At 33.6% G+C, this 17,794-nt stretch overlaps 2 protein-coding genes and 1 long non-coding RNA gene across 3 annotated transcripts; all 3 read left to right on the top strand.

Moving 5' to 3' along the window:
* Nucleotides 1–97: 97 nt before the first annotated feature.
* LOC113505177 lies at nt 98–2,249 on the top strand. Its single transcript, XR_003401608.1, has 5 exons — nt 98–351; nt 828–854; nt 1,514–1,558; nt 2,009–2,032; nt 2,218–2,249. It is a non-coding gene; the product is annotated as an uncharacterized LOC113505177 (long non-coding RNA).
* Nucleotides 2,250–3,103: 854 nt separating this feature from the next.
* On the top strand, nt 3,104–7,840 carry LOC113505057 (protein PIF-like). The gene is made up of 6 exons (XM_026887564.1): nt 3,104–3,130; nt 3,927–5,417; nt 6,080–6,106; nt 6,507–6,557; nt 7,660–7,680; nt 7,787–7,840. Exons 1-6 carry the CDS (start codon nt 3,104–3,106, stop codon nt 7,838–7,840), a joined length of 1,671 nt encoding a protein of 556 aa, XP_026743365.1.
* Nucleotides 7,841–10,652: 2,812 nt separating this feature from the next.
* On the top strand, nt 10,653–15,063 carry LOC113505112 (BUD13 homolog). The gene is made up of 6 exons (XM_026887638.1): nt 10,653–10,868; nt 11,453–11,636; nt 12,109–13,180; nt 13,386–13,479; nt 13,839–14,023; nt 14,558–15,063. Exons 1-6 carry the CDS (start codon nt 10,768–10,770, stop codon nt 14,728–14,730), a joined length of 1,809 nt encoding a protein of 602 aa, XP_026743439.1. The 5' UTR covers nt 10,653–10,767; the 3' UTR covers nt 14,731–15,063.
* Nucleotides 15,064–17,794: the final 2,731 nt, after the last annotated feature.

The raw sequence follows: 17,794 nt of genomic DNA, 5'->3' as shown, positions 1-17,794 counted from the left end.
AATAATCTTTATATTCGGATTAATAAAAGTAAATCTTAATCACGAGTGGCAATTATAAAAAAAAATAAGAACTTAATAACAATTAAATCGAAATCTTATTAACATAACAATTAATTAAAAATCAAAAATCACCAAAATCTTAACTTTTCACAGTTGTGGTGAGATTTCACGCTCGATTACTTTATACCGTGCAATCATTAATATCGATTATTTACGGTATTCATCGGTTTTTTATATATACGGAGAAGGAGGTTACGTCCGTAGCGTTTTGTTGGGCTCACGGCGACAATGAGGTGGATTATCCTCTTTTCTCTGTGCCTCGCTGTCGTACTAGCTGCACCGGCGCCTGCGGTAAGTTTGCATGGATTTATTTTATCAGTGATCAAGATTAATTGCGCGGGATAATTAAAATTATGTAGCCAAATATGTTTTTGAGCTACATTTTCGTTTCTGGTAGTTAAGGGATTACATCGAGATGAATAAATTTCAAATTCCGTTCTTATTTTCAGTCAGCATTGATTCCAATGATAAGAAATAGTATAACTCTATCCCTAACACCAAAAATTCGTCGTAGACAATGTTTATAGTGTCAAATCTATTAAGAAATTGGAGTATATTTGGCAGGATTTTTCGTATCATAAAATCCTGCCAAATATAGGTACTCCAATTTTCAGAAATTAAAAACTTATATAAACTTAGCTATTTAAAAATAGAGGCAATTGAAAATTCGTTACATAAACCTCAAATCCAAGGTTCCAAACCCTAAATCACTGACATTTTGTATTACATACATACATACTACATGTTTGCTTTCTTTCCCCCTTTAGCCCGGCCAGCAGAATTTAGATGACCAGGTAATATAAATTGATGCTACTAATCAATCCCAATGTGGTTACACCTGAGACTACCCATTGTTAAATGACTCGTATTTCGAAAGGATCAAAATACGTTTTCCGTATCAGCTAACATTGGATTATCTAAGATTAAGCAGATCGATTTGCTTCGACACTTTAAAGCCTATTAAAAAAATAATTGTATTTATGCAATGATCATAACTAAATTGTTTGGGCAATCAAGCCAAGAGCCTATCATTAAAATTGCATAAATGAAGTCATTAATTTGAAATATTTCGGGTATTAAAATGTTCTATGAATACTGGGTCCTCAGGGAATACAAACTCCTCTTAAAGAAAGATGCTAAATCAAAATACAAAGCGTAGAACGGCATCTCTTTCGCACCTGCAATAACCTTAATGATGGACATTGTAGTCTCTCTGGCAAACCAAGCCCAGGCCTGACAAACAATAAACAAGAAAAAATTAAAATACTCCTGTGACACTAATAACGAATCTTTTGGAGTCATAGTTTGGAGCTATGATACCACTGACAGACAGACCGACGCCACAAACTTAACACACCCCACCCTTTGTGCGGTTTGAAAAACAGTTGACACCGAAATAGTTTATCAAACTTGGTATATAGTGTACTAACGATATTGATTCATTTGTTTCCAGCCAGAACAGCAAGCGCGGAGACGACTGCAAAGACTTAGTTTAAAAGTAACTTTTAAATATATTTCCTTCTTTATCAGCGCTTTTTGATATTTTCTAGAGTCTTGGCTCCCATGGGTCTAATAAAGCTAGATGTCACTGGAGACCCAAGGATGTTTCGTTAAAAACTTCTATCTTTTTCTGTTCAATTTCTTTTAAATATTAAATTTTTGCGATATTGATTACGTGTCCTTGCATAAATGAAGGGATCTGCTTGACAATTTGTGTTACTGATCAGCTGCGATCAGTGCCAGCAATACAGTCACTATCACAAAAACGGTCGACCTACTTTTTATAAAGATGAACATTTTAACTATTGTAAAACAGGGTTTTACCCTATTTTACAATATGTATTTGATAAACTGTTTCCGTGTTACCAACAGTTAACCTCATTCTATAAGGCTTTGTGCAGTTATTTGTTTTTGCCTTTTTTACTTTCTCGCCACTTTCTTTCAGCAGGTTGAAGACCGTGATGACGATGACGTAAGTTTTAATTTATTTTTTCCTTATCCTTTCTACTACTTCCTATCTTTTGTCATTATGTAAACGACATAATTCTTGCTTTCAAACTGTAACAATAGTCTTATTGGTAGTTGAATCATAAGTAGATGATACCTTAAAATTAAGAACGTACCTTAAACATCATGTAACAAACCTGTTCCTTTCAGGAAGCACGAGACAGGGATGATGATGATGACGACGACGATGATGATCTGGTATAATCTTATAATATTTTAACACCAACATTTCGTAAGGTCGTTCATCACTTAGTATTGCAATTACGATAGAAACAAGATTTAATTTAAAAATGCAGCGCATTATTTGACAAATATCATTGAAAAAAAATTGTAAGTCACTTAGAAACTCACGCGTATTTATCTGGGTAGAACGACTAGTTTCGGACCCAACAGGAGTCCTTGAGCAGACGCGGCGATCCCGCCGTCCGAAACTAGTCGGGCTACCCCGATAAATACGCGTGATAAACCGTTACATAATTTAATAATTAATCATTCTCACGACAGTTACTATCAATTATTCAATTTATAAGAAACTCATAATTCGATATAAAATAATCTTATTGACTAAATCGAATTAAGTCAGCTTGGTAGCGATGATCCTAAATGGACTATCGTGATGTCAATTGAAAATGCTTGTCCCGAGTTTATGAAAAATCTGCCTAACTAGCATAAAATAAAAGGCTACAAGTTTTGTTGATTTCAAGCATTCACTTATTGTATTTATAAAAATTATTGTGTGCACTGACATATCCATTGAATAAACATATATTATCAAGAAAAACTCTCTCCGATCCAACTTAGGTATAATAAAGAAAACTTGCAAAAACTTCTGCAAAAAAAATTCTTGGAAAAGGTGCCAAAAAATGCTGGAAAAATTCAGACTCGATAATATCGAAAAAGAAATCATTTTTATTTTTGACGTTATCATGATGGCTTTTAAGCCTTATTAATACTAAGGATCGGACATAGTTTTTTGACATACCGTAGTCCGAGTCCTTGTGTGATCTCCGGTTTTGCCTTAAGCTGCCAGAGCGAGATGTACCGGGCAAAGAGGCTAGCCTGTGCCGGTCAAACAAAGAGGTAAACTCAAAATTTTGCCTACCTCACTATTATCAATTTCAATATCAAACCATTCATGATCTACCAAAGACATTTAATGGATTTGTTTAGATAAACGGCCGTTTTCAATTTTCTATCATTGATGGACATATTTTATAAAGAGACTGCATGGATAGCCGAATGGTTGAGGTCACCACGCCAAACGCCTAGAGGACGACGTAGGACAAGCATTTGTGAGACCCACGAATGCATGTTCTGAGTCTGGATATCTTTGTGCATATGACTTGACGTTAATGTTTGTAAACCTCCCGCGACACAGGGTTTAATTTCCTTAGTGAGGAAGTAGTTTTTCACTTTATAACAAAGTCCATCAATAGATAGGTGAATGAAAACAGCCGATTGTCATATTTTTCATCGCTACTTAAACAAACGGACATTTTAAGGAATGATTTTAAATTTTACTATAATTGAACTTTAATTAATATTTTCTAATGTTTTTCATTAACTTAAGTTCCTGTTTCCAACCTTAAGTCTAAATGGTCTATATGCACTCTATGTGAGTTTTTGAGCACCACTTCAAATCTAGACACAGAACCTTTAACCTTCGTTGGTCTTAACTTTTAGAATGGATGATTAGCTTTTTTTAACTTATTTATGATATTTTTTCGGTAATGAATTCGTCACGTAATTTTAAAATTGGAAATAAGGCGTTTATTTGAAAAAAAAAAAATCGTGTTTTTCAAAGAATGATTACAGAATTTATAACCTTGAAGTAAGAACAATTATTTTTTTGACTACAGAGACGCGACCGCTTCGACGATGACGATGATGACAACGACAGAAGAAATCGTCGTGATAGACGAAATGGTCGTGATCGACGAAACGACAATCGCCGGGACGATGATCGGCAAGATGATGATCGAAACGATGATGACCGGCTTGATGGCGACCGTTACGAACGACAAGTACAACGCACTCGGACAGACAATAGGTTCGATAATGATCGCAATGACGGCGCCAGGCGTTGTCGTCGTGGTTGCGGCATTGCGAGGGAAAGGCGTGACAATAATGATGATAGACAAGATGACGACCGGCGAGATAAAAACGTTAAAAGAACCAGATACGATAACGACCGAAGAAACAAAAATAGATACGACAATGATCGCACTGACGACGACAGACGAGACAATGATCGAACAGACGATGACCGACGAGAAAACAGGTACAGATACAACAACGACAATGACAGATACGATGACGATCGAAGGGATGACGACAGACGATATGACGATAGATACGATGATGACAGACAAGACGATGACAGACGAGACGATGATAGACGTGACAACGACCGGCGAAACAGATATAATAACGACCGATACGACGACCGACAAGACGATGATCGAAGAGACAATGACAGACGTAATAGATATGATAACGACAGAAACGACAACGACAGACAAGACGACGACCGACGGGACAATGATCGACGCAACAAATATGATAACGACCGGTACGATGACGATAGATTTGACAACGACAGACTCGACAACGACAGGCGAGACAATGACAGACTTAACAGGTACGACAACGATCGAAACGATGACAGGCTAGACAATGACAGACGCACGAACGACAGACGCAGCAGATACAACAATGACAGGCGAGACCGACGGAACAGAAACAACAACCGAAGAGATGATGTCAGGACGAACGATGATCGGCGAGATGACGATAGAAATGATGACGACCGTAACGATGATGATCGAAATGACGACGACAGACGCGACGACGACCGGCGTGATGACAACAGGCGTAATGATAACAGGCGCAATGATAACAGACGAACTAGGAGAGACCGGCAAGCTAAACGTGAGCGACTCGACAATGACAGGAGGAATCGACAAGATGATGACAGGCGGGACAATGATAGATTGAACCGGCGTGATAATGACAGGCGGGATAATGATAGAGGGAACCGAAGAGATGACGATAGGCGGGACAATGATAGATTTAACCGACGAGATGACGACAGGAGGGATAATGATAATGATAGAAGGGACCGCAACGATGACAGGAGGGATAATGATAATGACCGAAGGGATAATGATGATGACAGGAGGGATAATAACGATGACAGGAGGGATAATAACGATGACAGGAGGGATAATAACGATGACAGGAGGGATAATAATGATGACAGGAGGGACCGCAACGATGACAGGAGAGACAATGATAATGATAGAAGAGACCGCAATGATGACAGAAGAGATCTAGATAATAGGCGAGATGTGAGTCCCTTTACGTTCAACCCTTATAAGTTTTATTTACTGGCTGGCTAAGTATTTAAGGATCGACTTCTAATCTGTTGTAAGCATTCTGCATCCTTCAATAATTTCTTAAGGGTACAAAATGCCAAATTAACTTTAACATGGTGAAAGTTACGCAAATAGAATATTTCTAAATGAATTTAACAAAAAATATATTGCAACTAAAACACGTTTTTGTTATGAATTTCATGGCCCAGACATTATATGGCATAATATGACAGTGACCATTGCGTTAGAAAAACATACAAAATAGACAAAGTAATCCATGCGTGCGAATTCCGCACGTAATGTGACTATTAGCCGTCGACGCCATTTTACATAACATCATCTATATTTCCAAATGAATTCCTATTATGATTTAAAATTTTTAGAATTGCGTCTACAGTAATTCTTTGACTCCTATTTCTTTCTTAGATTAACTTCTATTCTGTATTAATTTTAATGATTTGTGTTTTGTAACTACATTTAGCAATTTAGTTACTTACTTCCATTTACTTACGGGGACAAAGGGGTTCTTTCATTCGGCCAACATCTGGTGGTATTTGATTTAGGAAAAGAATAATACGTGAACAGAACGCACGGAATGTATAGGATTTAATTTTAAACAAATAATACATTCACAGGATAACAGGCGAGACCGGCGTGATAACGTAAGTTTAATTTAATATCGATATTTATTTTTTGCAATGTTCATTAACTTACCACTCTTTCATATTTAAATGCTGTTACTTGTGAATAGAAATAGAAAAATAACGTCATCCAAGAAACCAATGGTGTAGATGTAAACCAAAAATAATAAATGAAAAACTGTCGTTAAATTTGGTATGGTTAGCAAAACTCTTTTTTTTTTAATACATGTTTCAAGTCTAACCACAGATTAAGTATTATAAAAAACTTAAATATGATTTCAAACTGACCAACATACGTGAATGTCAAAAGGGCTTTTTTGACATTCACGTATGTTGTTTTTTTTTTAAATATTGTGTGTTTTATACCGTCTCAATCACGCAACTGTTTCTTTTCGCCATAGTTAAACCTATTTTTTTGCAGCGAAATGACGATCGTGAAGACGACGACGATGATAACGACAACGCACTAAGGGTAAATATCTTAAGGACACCCTGGACGGCTCCTACGTACTCTATTGCAATACCTTTTTGGAGAAAATAGTATTAATTACCTATATAATTTAGTAATATTAATTACCTATTAACTGTCCACAATGGTCCAAACATTTTCAATGTTCATTGCTCCATTCGTATACAAGACACTAATTTTAAAATAACATTAATCAATGTACGTTGAAAAAACGCGCCATTGTGCACGATATTAACCACAGATAATACAATTGTTTTAACTTTTAAGTAGTGCGTAACTAAACCGTAATTTTATAAAAACCGCATTTGATGTAATAGAAATTAGACCTTTGACTTGCAGAGTTCACAGCTGGACATCCTCGCAACACGTGTGGACGAACTATCATCAGTTAGTAGAAATTATGTTTAGTTTCATCTTTTCTTTTTTCTTATTTGAATTATCCATGTTCAACGGCCATATTCAAGACAGACACTTTGTTAAAGATTTTTAAATGTCAAGCCGTCACTGAGAAGTGACTTTTTTCTGAGTGCTGTTCTTAAATGTGGCCGTAACAGTATGTTTCTACTTTCTATGCTTTGTACTTGCCACACTATTTGTCTATTGTTTTCAGTGTTTTTTTTTAATAAATGATTTACTGCAATTATTTCTTTTCTTAATAATAATTACGGATATATTCGTATTATTATGTAACCTGTCAATTCGGTACCTTAGAACGTTTACCGATTGGTAAGATATTTCTTCGTGTTTCAATTTCAGATGTTATTTCACTTCTTTTGTTAATGAAAGTTTTTTGGAATATGTGTGATAATAAAATAAAAACTTACGTGTATCTTTGTTCGCTTTAGCAATACGGAGGACTAGGCGTAAGTGCAAATCTTAATCAAATCATATTTATCAATAATTTTTAAAAATACACTCGCATGAAATAATAGTCATTTATGAAAAATAAATCAAATACCACAAGATGTTTTAAATGTTTATTTATATTTTACTTTTTATTTACAGTCTCTTAAAGTTGCTTACGTAAGCATATTTTCTTACTATTTTTAACTAAATTAGTTTAAAACTTTTTCAAATTGATTAAATGATCATTTTTCTTTCCTAGGTACCACCGTCGAGCTATTCAGTACGTATTTATGGCTAATTATCTAACACTTTATAATATTCCTTATATTTTGACTTTCTGTGTTCAATATTGATTACATTTATGAGTAAAATGTTAATGTTTACAGAGAACTTCGGGAGTTCATGATTTAGGCGTAAGTCAACGAAACAATTCTAAATAAACGGGGTGTGGACTATGCAAAACATTAAAGATTTTTAGGCTGTTATTAAAGAGCCTTGTCGTTCAACTTTTTTGATCGCTTTTGCTGGAAACAAGGTTGGTAAAGGCTTTCTGACCGAGCTGAGTTCAACAATAGTATTTTATTTTAATAATTTACAAACAAAAAGCTATTGGAGAGTTAATGCTTGTTATTTGGGACTCTCGAGAAGAACAGATCAGGAAAATATCTGTCTATCGAAATACTTTCAAACAAAAAAAAATAGTCATTCATCATAATATTTTAATTTCAGGATCTTAACTTCAAATATGTAAGTAATAATAACCTACCGGGACCTCAGGTACATCGACCTCATTTACAAGGACCTCATGACAATGGAGTACATATGCATGTAGGCGTTATCAATGACAATCAAATTCAACCAGACGAAAATAATCATCATAACATTCAAAATATCACACCTCGACATCATAAATTGCACCCGTAAATGTATTTTTTTACATTATCTTTTCTATTTTATATTCCATAGATTGCACCGTATTTGAGGACTCTGCAAAGATATAGAGAGGTAAAATAAATAGTATTATCTATTAGCTGGGTGCTTGCAGACCAACGGATGATTACCGATTCAAAAAGGATTAAATCATAATGATGACATACAGTTACGGTTTTTCTAAGTTTTAATAATAAGACGTCTATTCGGCTGAAGACGTCTTATTATATATGCATATGGCCTTATAAAAAGGGCTTTAATATTCAAATGCATTTTCTTACCATGGCTACAGCCTGAATATAATATTGACATTGTGATGGCAAGTTTTTTAACAAAACCGTTTAACCTGAAATTTGAGCTACTACCAAATTTATTTGAAAAGTGCTTTATGAATTTGTCGTTGACCAAGCATTTTGCAATTTCGATAGTTTTTTGTCTTCAAAGCAAACATGACTTGTTTGTGTGGTGTGTACAGAAACTTTATTTCGTTGTTTATATCCTGTTTTACAAAGAAAAAAAAGGTAATGTTTTTTGTTTAACACTAAAACAATACTTAAGTAATTTGATTTTTGTCAACAACAGTATTACAACGGCAACAATGCAGTAAGTAATATAACATTATTGACCATATTTTTTATATATTTTCTTTGTTAACTAATTAGAGCAATTTTGTGTCCTTCAAGTTTTAATTAAGATGACCAATATTTGCACGTTTTTGCTTGCAATTAGTGCCCAAATGGAATATAATTCTACCCTCAATTATCCATTTCTCTAAGAAAAAGCACGTATTGCGTTTGTGGAGTGTAAAACAAAGACTTACTGAGATTAATTAAGACAGATGATGTGTACGAACTAAGAACAGTGACCGATAAGAGAGTGAAGCAAGAAGGATTGTGATGAAGTACTGCTAAATAAATAAAGGAAATAAATAAATTGACCATTCCCATATATTTCTTCGTCAGGTTTCGATATACTTTTCAACTCAATTTACCTTTTTATTGACGCATTTTTGACATTTATTGATAATTCATTTATTTCTGTCTTGTATACGAATGGAGCAATGAATGTCAAACTACCGCCAAAATAACGTTAACGCTTAAAGTTTTTGTTTAAAATGTAATTTGAAATTTATAAATTTTCTTTTCATTTAGCTTCAACGATCCGCGAATAGATACAACGCGGCACCAAACAACAACGTAAGTTTAGAATAAAAATCAACAGTTACTAAAAAAAAACTGCAAAAACGATTGAAAAATATCGGGAATCAAAATCAATCATTTATCGATAATGCGATAAATTGAAATGGATGCAGGGCTGCTTAAAGTCTTACTTTAATGCGATTGTATATTTATTTTTGGTAATTTATTTAACCCTAAATTTAAATCTTAAAAGGGCCGTGAGTTTCCGTAAACAACAACGTCTCCAGTTGTTTACATACGTCTTTATCTTTTGAAGACCATTCTTGGCCTATTCATAACTTTTTAACAGTGTTTATTTCCGCTGAAACGTGATTATGCTCAATTTCATTATATTGTAACTTTAATATTTTACTTTTTTATACTTTAAATCATTGACCGTTAGTCTTCCACTAAAGGGGACCCCCTTCAGTCACACTTCTATAACCTTCAATCACATCCTCAAAACTATGAAATAAATTCCACTGTTCCTTTATTTGTTAACATACTTGCTTCATACAAAAAAGTAACAAAATTAGTTGCAATATTTAATAATGTATTTATTGTATTATTTTTATTAATTTCAGAGACAATCCCGGTATCTCCGTGAGGGTAACAATGATCAAAAAAAGTAAATCCTTCGACAACCTTGATAAATGTGATATATACGACCATTTGCTTCTCACTGACGGACACGATATGGAAGTTTGCTTATTTTTGTTAAAACATTAATGCATCATTAATAATAAAGAGCATAGCTGCAGCAAGAATCATTGTTTTATTGCCTATTCAGTATCTTATTTGAACACGGATTCAATACAACACTACCTCAGTTTAGAGGTCATAAAAATACATAGATTGGCAACAGCAATTGCAAATCATTGAATGAGAGAAGTTATAAAATATTAATATTTTATTTTTGAGTGCATAAATTATATTGTACCTATACTAATTTACTCCACATTAAAATGAATTTATTTATTTACTTAGAAAACCGTACTTAAAACAAAAAATGTGAAAAAATGTATGTAATAGTTGCACAACACTGATTATTGATGCCAAAGATATTATACACATCCGTTTCTTTCACTAACCTACAAACGACAGAGATGGAAGATCCACGCCAAGCTGAACATGATACTAAATTTGAACAGTTTCAACGAAACGTCAAATAATTGTCAAAAGAGTTTTGGTTATTTTGATAACCTGTTGTCTAGATTAATTGAATTTATACAGAATAACAAATTTATTATTTACACAAGATGGCTACTAATATCAACCAGAAAGCATATTTGCAAAAATATCTCAGTGGCCCGTCGGGAGAGAAAAAAAAGAAGAAGAAAAAGTCCGTCAAAGGCGCGGGGTAAGCGTAACTGTTTGACTGGTGTTTATTTGAAGTAGTGCCAGCATACATTAATTAAAATAGCATTAGATGATGAACAGCAAAGTTTTAAAATCGTTAGAAGTCAATCACAAACTATATTAGTGATAATAACCTTAAAACCACCAATTTTTCAGTTTCCCTCCTTATTTGTTGTCAATTGAGAAAAATAATGCTTGTAGGCTTTAACTAGCTTATCATGCTTTTAACGTAGGTAATATTACGATCAATATCAGTTACCTTAACCTAGAATAGAACCGACACATCAATAGTAATACCATCTATAAAATCATTTTGTTTTTGTACAACCAAGACCAAACTTTGGTACAAGAATGTAATAAATGTATCATGGATAAATACTGGTTAATAGGACTGCCAAACAAACATTTCTTTTTAGATTTGTAGTAACAATGTATATTTCTTTTGTGACTCAGAAAAAATATACAATGGCTAAATCATCAAGTTCTTTCTAATTTTATTCACATTCTATAGTCTAGGAGTTGGGTCTTCTTTAGATGGGCCACCTAAAGTCTTAATCTTAACTGTCAACTATCATTCATTTTCAGCCTTAAAATAATAGATGATGACATAGATCTATCTAAGCTCCGTCCACTGGACGGTGATGAGTTGGACATATTGGATCAGGGTGAGGATGCTCCACAAATAGCTGGCATAATTGATGAGAGGCCCGAGGAAGTTAAAAAGGCGGAGCAATTCAGTATCAGCTCAAAATGGAAAGTTATTAATCAGGTAGAATACTATTCAGTTACTATAATCTCTTAATTATGGTTTATTGGCTGCAATAGCTGATTCTGTGTGGCCCATGCACAGTGGAGCTGATATGAAAAAGATATACTTAAACTGTGATTATCTAGTCAGATATGCCAGAGGTTAATGTAGCCAGAAATGTGGTCTGAAAGAAATAGTATGGTGCCTGTGTTTGGCAACGGTTTATGAATAGGCTTGAAAAAAATCACAGGGTCTGTGATATTTAGGATAGGATAGGACAGGAGGATTTCAATAGATGTTTGGCTAGTAGTAAGTTTTAATAAATGTTGTGTTAAAAATGTTGCTTGCTGTTAACTTATTTTTGAGTGTTAAATTAGAAGATAAAGTTAATGTTCAACAGGTTTAAAAAATAACGTATTTATTACTAATGCACTAAGTAAATATCTTAGGTTCTATTTAATTTCTTTAAAAAAAAAAACAAAAACTGTTTCAGGATGATGGATTCAATAGTAAACTTGAAATCAGCGAAATAAAAAGTGACATAAAGCAAGTCGAAAAGGAAAATGAACTGATATTTGGTAAAATGTACAGTGACTCCGAAGATGAACAGAAAAACAATTCTGATGCTTCTCCACCAAGGAAACCTACAAATGATAATCAAGCTAAATCTAAACCTTCCAAAAAACATGACAGCGATAGTGATTTTAGTCCCCCTAGGAAAACCGATAGGTCACCAAGAAGTTCTAAAAAAGAAAGAGCTAGAAAACCTAGTCGATGGGGAGATTTTGGACCTGAAACAGTATCTACAGATCATTCACCTAAGAGAGGCGACAGAAACCCTTCACCTCACAGAAAGTCAAGAAAAGATACTTCAAAACGAAGATCGCCAAGTTCAGACCAATCTCCGCCAAGAAAATCTAGAAATAACGATTCTGATGCATCACCACCAAGGAAGTCACGCAAAAATAATGATTCGGATGAGTCTCCACCCCGAAAATCTAAAAAAAATCACGATTCGCGAAGAAATGATGACTCTCCCCCTAGAAAGTCAAAAAAGAACTACGATTCAGACATGTCTCCCCCCAGGAAATCTAAATCAGATGGAAGAAGACCAGAACCTTTCTCCCCATCAAAGAAACGCAGGCATTCTCCGGAAAAACAGAACTATAAAGACAGAAATGACAAACATAACTCTAGACAGGATAGATCCAAAAAGTACAAACATTCCTCAGATTCCGATATGTCTCCCCCAAGGAAAAATAAGAGGCAGAAATCTATATCCCCCAGTCGTAAACAACGATCGGACCATAAGAGAAAATACAACAGTGATTCAGACCAATCACCTCCTAGGAGAGAGAGGAATAATGATAGACGGGGAAGGAATGATAGCCCTCCTCCGTCTAACAAGAAAATGGCTAAAACTCTTACTGGTATGACGGCTGGCTTGCAAGACGCGAAGCAACTGAGGAAAGAGAGTGAAAAGTTTAGGGAAAAAGAGGAAGAGGTGTTTAAGAAGATGTCCGATGAAGTCTCGGGAAGAAATGCTCAAGTTGTTTCAAGAAAAAGTAAGTTATAATTCCCTTAAGTCTCATACAGTAGCTCTAGGAGTCCCTGACATTGATGATATTATTCAATTACTGAAAAAATTACTAAAATCTTAATCTAATTATGTAGCCAAAGTTATATCAATAACTAAACTATACGATTATTGCTTTCTACACTTGCTGTATTATCTATATATAAAGTCAAAATATATTATACTGTTTTTAGGTAAAAGGGAAACGTCGGAAGACAGGCAGAAACAGAAAGAAAAAGCTGAAAGACAAAAGGTTTTGGACGAGAAATACAAGAAATGGAGTAAGGGGTAAGTTTTAAGCTGTGACATTATATATGTTAAACACTGTTTTAATACTTAAACTCTGTACTAACTAGATTTTAAATAATGATCACTATAAAAAAAAACCAGATTTAAGAATAAATGATTCTTACCTTGGAGGTACTAATAATTTTAACATGTCATTAAATAAGTCAGAATTACAAGTAACCCCTAAAGTTATTAAATGATAGTTTTGGACCCAACCGGAGTCCTTAATCATGAGCTGAAGCGACAGGGTCGCGAGTCGACCGTTGCATCATTAATGAATCAGTCCCACTATAAAGTTCTTAAGTTCTGTTCAGACATTTCAGAATGCCCTTTTCTTATCGTAACAACATTAATTTCAGTATAAAACAAATCCAAGACCAAGAGTCACGCGTAGCCGAGTTCCTGCATGAAGCTTCGAAGCCGCTAGCGAGGCACAAGGACGACCGCGATCTAGAAGACAATCTGAAGCAGATTGAGAGGGCAGGGGATCCTATGCTCAAGTATATTAGAGAGCGGAAGAGAGAGAGGGGAGAGCTGGGGCCTGGTGAGTTTGTGTGATATTTCTGGCATGATAATGTTTGACTTGAAGGCTGGTTAGTCTAGTGGTTAGTCGTACTGACTGCTGTACCGGTAGTCGTGGGTTCGATTCCCACCCACGGGAAGTGCTTGTGTGATGAGCATGATCATTTGTTGTGTCTAAGTGTTATTTATCTATATTATGTTTGTATTTAGAAATATAAAAGTATGTTTATTAGTTGTCTAGTACTCATAATACAAGCTTTGCTTAGTTTGACACTAGCTGGCATTGTGTGAAATATTGTTATTACTTTTTTTTATAAATTATTATCTAATTTATTGGCTCTATTTACTTAATTTTAATATATATTCAATGTTCTAGTTTAATTCAATGCTAGTAAATGATGCAACGGTATACTCACGCGTATTTATCGGGATTTTCCGACTAGTTTCGGATCTAACCGGAGTCCTTAAGTTATAGACCAGCCAATTTTTTTTTTTGTCCAAGATTATATGATTTATTAGTCAAGTTTTTTATCATTATTTTCCTTTTTCCTTCCAGAAAAACCCATGTACAAAGGCAATTTCCCGATCAACCGCTTTGGGATTCGTCCAGGCTACCGCTGGGATGGCGTCGATCGCTCAAACGGCTACGAAAAGAAGTACTTCGACCAACAAAGCAAGCGGAAAGCTCAAGAAGAGGAAGCATACAAGTGGAGTATAGAAGACTTGTAATTTGTACCCTATTTTAGTGTAATAAAGCTCAATTTACAACGGGATTGAAGCGAAGCGGTGAGTGCGTTCGTGAGCGGCGTTCCATTGAGTTTAACAGTTATGTGTCTTATTATAAGGCATAATTTTGCTTAATTTTAGTGTGAGTTAAGCTGAACTATGTTTTATATTAACCAACTTAAAGTCTAAAATCATATGACACTGAAAGCACGCCGCTTCGCTGTCATTCGATGCGATTTGAGTTTAGAAGAATTTAGAATGAACGTCTTATGTAATGTGATTACGTATTTGTAAGACTGTACATATTTTTGTAAGAATAAAGTATTTTTAAGGTAATTTTATTGTTTTAATTCATTATTCCGTTTTTCTAGCGATTTCATGGACTATAATGTCGGGATATTTTTTGGGTTCATAGAAAAACCACATCAAAATCGGTATAGTGTTTTAGCCGTTAAAGTGCAACTCACAAACTAACTTTTCCATTATTATAGCATCCCTAACATATTATAAAAACGATATATTTTTGGCTCTTCGGGTTGAAAGGACTAAGGAGTAAGAAAAACGACAATAAATTATGAGTATAATTTATTCGAGAAGTAAGAAAATTGTAAATGAATTAGACTACAGACAACTGTATTATTATAATAAATAATATATAATATCTATTCGCTTATATTATACCTAGTATTCAGTGCTATATATTGCTGTTTATGAAGGCCTCATGTGTATAAATACTTATGTATATAACTCACTATTTATTTTGGCAATTTTTATTTCAAATGTGTCTATATACTATATTTTTAATATCAGGATAAATACAACCTCTTGAAGTAAGATCGTTGCTGTTGTGGAAGCGAGAGGCGGCGATATAGACCGTTTAGAACGCCATCTCTTTTCAATAACTGCAATCTCAACTTATAGGGGTGGTAGTAGACCCATTGGTCTATCGGCTAATAGATTCAACGTATTTATGACAAATACCGTAATTATTTTTAATTAAAAGTTCGTTATATCAGTGTAGTTGTTAAATATCAAAAGTCGTAGATTCTGAAATTTGCGTTTTCTGATGTACGAAGAAAAAATATGTTCATTTCGTATTGTACAAAAACAATTTCTAATTAAACAATTATTCCGCCAAAACAACACATTCGAGTATTATAATGTTAATTTTATTATTATAATACAATTGTATTTAATAATCACAATATTGCCTTTAAATTTTCATTTCAACAAAATGTTACCAGCTGATCTGATCTTTCAATCAATTTATTACTATTACAAATCACACACCTTATTTAATGAATAATCTATTTAACAACCAGCAGTTATATTTTATTCTAATCATAGACACTTGTTATATTATACGTATTAAAGAAACGTCGTTTTTTGCCTTGATAGCGCCATCTAGCGAATATATTGTGAACTTGTTCAAAGTACATGCAGGTATATAAAAATAGTACTATTTTATTTTATGTGATAATCTCTATTGTAATCATATTGGACATATAATACCAAATTAATTTCCAAATTCTATAAAATAAGAAGACAAATACATAATAATATAAAGAATTAATGTAGTCACAAGAAACAAAACGCCATTGTTAAACAAAACCTTTGCTGTTTTAGACTGTTACAAAATTTATTTAGTTAATATTTACAAAGGTTGACCTTTCTTAACAGAACCCTGAGTGTTGCTAGCCTGAACCCTAATTGACATGTTTTTAAAGAAATAATAGGTAACTTTAGAACATTAGGTTAAATCCAGATACAGAAGCAAACCCACAATATGAGTAAGCTTTTTAAACACCATATACATAAGACCTAATTATATTTACTTTCACAGATTAAGAAAATTATACAAAACTGACTACATACTGTACATATATTTCTAGCGAATAAATTATCTATATATACTAACAACACGGTTTGTTGTACCATAATATATATTTTATAATCACGCGTTTTAATAATATGAAGTTATAGTAATTAAGAGTGACTTTGAAATTTGAATAATTGAGTTTTAACAACCGATGCACACGTTACGTTTTCTGAGACGTTTTTTGGATGCAATGGTTTTCGACACGTTTTTTCGATTCAACTTTTAGTGCAAGAAGGTTTTTTCGATGCATCTTTTTTAAGTAAGTTGCGAATTTAATTTTATTCGTTTTATTGCGTATACAAAAACGCGGCGTGTGCATATATTGTTTATAGCATAAGCTACGCATAATATATTATAGATACAATTAAATTAATTTAAATTCAGTACAATTCGTTACACAAAATAATTAAATATATTACAATTATTGCTATAATATAGGAATACGAACAATTAAGTTAGGAAATTTTTAATTAATAATTAAATAGAAATACACATTACTAAACAGTTTTATAAGACAGATACAGGACTCATATTTTTATTTTTTAATTTAACGCATCGTTTAACAACGATAATGAGACCAATAATAATTAAACAATATTAATCATAATCACAATTTTTACCAAATGACATTTAAACGAAAAAAAACTCAAATTTTTAGTTACAGTCGCTTTAAAAAATAGTTTTCAAATGAATCCGGTAAACTGGATCTCAGTATAGCTTAGACAAAAAAATGTAGTATTATTTATTAAAATATAAAACAAAAACTGCGACTAAACCAATGCAAGAAACACTCATTGGCTTCAAGACCTTGTTCACACCAAGTCTATAGTCAGCCGCAAACTGTAGCATTACCGTTTATATTGTACTAGCTTTTGCTCGCGACTTCGTCCGCGTGGGCTTCAGATGGCATGTTTGTTCATGATCGGATATTGACGTGACAGTCGGTAAAACAGTACAACCGCTAGATTGCGTTGAAACATTTTTTTGATATTTCGCTAAATATATTTTATTTTTTCTTTATAAAAAGTATCCTATGTTACTTTTTATACCTCCAAGATTATGTCTACATAGTTTCGTGATGATCGGTTGACTCATTTTTGCGTGAAAGCGTGCCAAACAAACTTAATTTTACATTTATAAATTTTATATTAGGGAATTATAATTAATAGTAGGGGAGTAGGGATAGTC

The sequence above is a fragment of the Trichoplusia ni genome, chromosome 24, assembly GCF_003590095.1.
Source record: "Trichoplusia ni isolate ovarian cell line Hi5 chromosome 24, tn1, whole genome shotgun sequence".
NCBI lineage: Eukaryota > Metazoa > Arthropoda > Insecta > Lepidoptera > Noctuidae > Trichoplusia > Trichoplusia ni.
This window is presented reverse-complemented; position numbering and strand designations above follow the sequence as displayed.

Excerpts from the sequence above, each read along its gene's own strand:
- LOC113505057 (XM_026887564.1), top strand. The coding sequence starts at position 3,104 with ATGTACCGGGCAAAGAGGCTAGCCTGT. Across the intron at positions 6,107-6,506 it reads GGCGAGACCGGCGTGATAAC|CGAAATGACGATCGTGAAGA; the intron begins GTAAGTTTAATT and ends ATTTTTTTGCAG. Across the intron at positions 7,681-7,786 it reads TACCACCGTCGAGCTATTCA|AGAACTTCGGGAGTTCATGA; the intron begins GTACGTATTTAT and ends TAATGTTTACAG.
- LOC113505112 (XM_026887638.1), top strand. The coding sequence starts at position 10,768 with ATGGCTACTAATATCAACCAGAAAGCATATTTGCAAAAATATCTCAGT. Across the intron at positions 10,869-11,452 it reads AAGTCCGTCAAAGGCGCGGG|CCTTAAAATAATAGATGATG; the intron begins GTAAGCGTAACT and ends ATTCATTTTCAG. Across the intron at positions 13,181-13,385 it reads TCAAGTTGTTTCAAGAAAAA|GTAAAAGGGAAACGTCGGAA; the intron begins GTAAGTTATAAT and ends TACTGTTTTTAG.